The following is a 936-nucleotide window of genomic DNA, read 5'->3' on the forward strand; positions in this document are numbered from 1 at the left end:
GTTGTAAAAACTGTTGACAGCCTGTGGATGGTTTTGATGGATGACTTGAACGCTGCATGTTTGTAACACACACACACACAGAACCGGTGACGTCTGTAACCCCTTTAATATCATCTTCATTCCATACTGATCCGCCTCATGATAAAACTAATTAATTTTAAGATCATATTTAATAAATATCGTGTTCTTTTATTGGTCACACATTAGTGGAAATGTTTCTTTTCCTGACTCTGAAAGTATGTGCACAATAAAACAATATCAGTCTGTTCATTTGTGTGTTTGAAGTGCAGGCAGAATGAGAAACTGACTAAAAGAAAGTGAAACGTTGTAAATATCGTATCCTGGAAACTGGATCCATGTTCTCTGGATGGACAGATTTCCTATAGTTTTCTGAAGACAAGGCATTTGTTGCTCTCAGGCATCTCGATCTGTTGAATAACACACCAGACAGAGGTTATCAATGCTGGTTTCAAACACGAAACTTAAGAATGTCCCGTCACATTTCATCTCTAAATCATAAGATAGACGTGAGGAATTATATTTTGCTTAAAGAAAATGAAGCCTGTATTTAAGACCATTACGATTTAGAGCTTCGTGACTTTTTTGTGATAATTTAGCAATTAAAACCTCCCAAATCCTCATTACTGTTACACAAAAACTTGGATTGCAGTGTGAATTAATACAGTGTGAATTTTAAATTTGCATGTTATGATTGTAATATATTCTAATTTAAATAACAAAGAAAAATGAGAGAATGAGAATTACAAACAAATTGATGATAATAAGTAAAACATTATGGTGATTAGAATTATGAGACAAAATATTCTTAATTGTTGTATGATGTCATGATGCTAAAAATCAAAATGGTTCTAAAATAGGTTTTATAAAACTGATAATTCCGGTCCTTGATTCTGATTGGCTGAGCCACGTTCGAAG

At 33.3% G+C, this 936-nt stretch overlaps 1 protein-coding gene across 1 annotated transcript in view; it reads right to left on the bottom strand.

Annotated features, from left to right (window-relative positions):
- Positions 1-380: 380 nt before the first annotated feature.
- Positions 381-936, bottom strand: part of LOC107576473 (UPF0585 protein C16orf13 homolog B-like) — a 3693-nt gene continuing 3137 nt past the window's right edge. Inside the window, exon 4 of the mRNA XM_016262641.1 lies at positions 381-428. Coding sequence (XP_016118127.1) covers positions 381-428 — 48 coding nt within the window. The remainder of the gene's footprint in view (positions 429-936) is intronic.

The sequence above is a fragment of the Sinocyclocheilus grahami genome, unplaced genomic scaffold (assembly GCF_001515645.1).
Source record: "Sinocyclocheilus grahami isolate Dianchi unplaced genomic scaffold, SAMN03320097.WGS_v1.1 scaffold3751.1, whole genome shotgun sequence".
Taxonomy (NCBI): domain Eukaryota; kingdom Metazoa; phylum Chordata; class Actinopteri; order Cypriniformes; family Cyprinidae; genus Sinocyclocheilus; species Sinocyclocheilus grahami.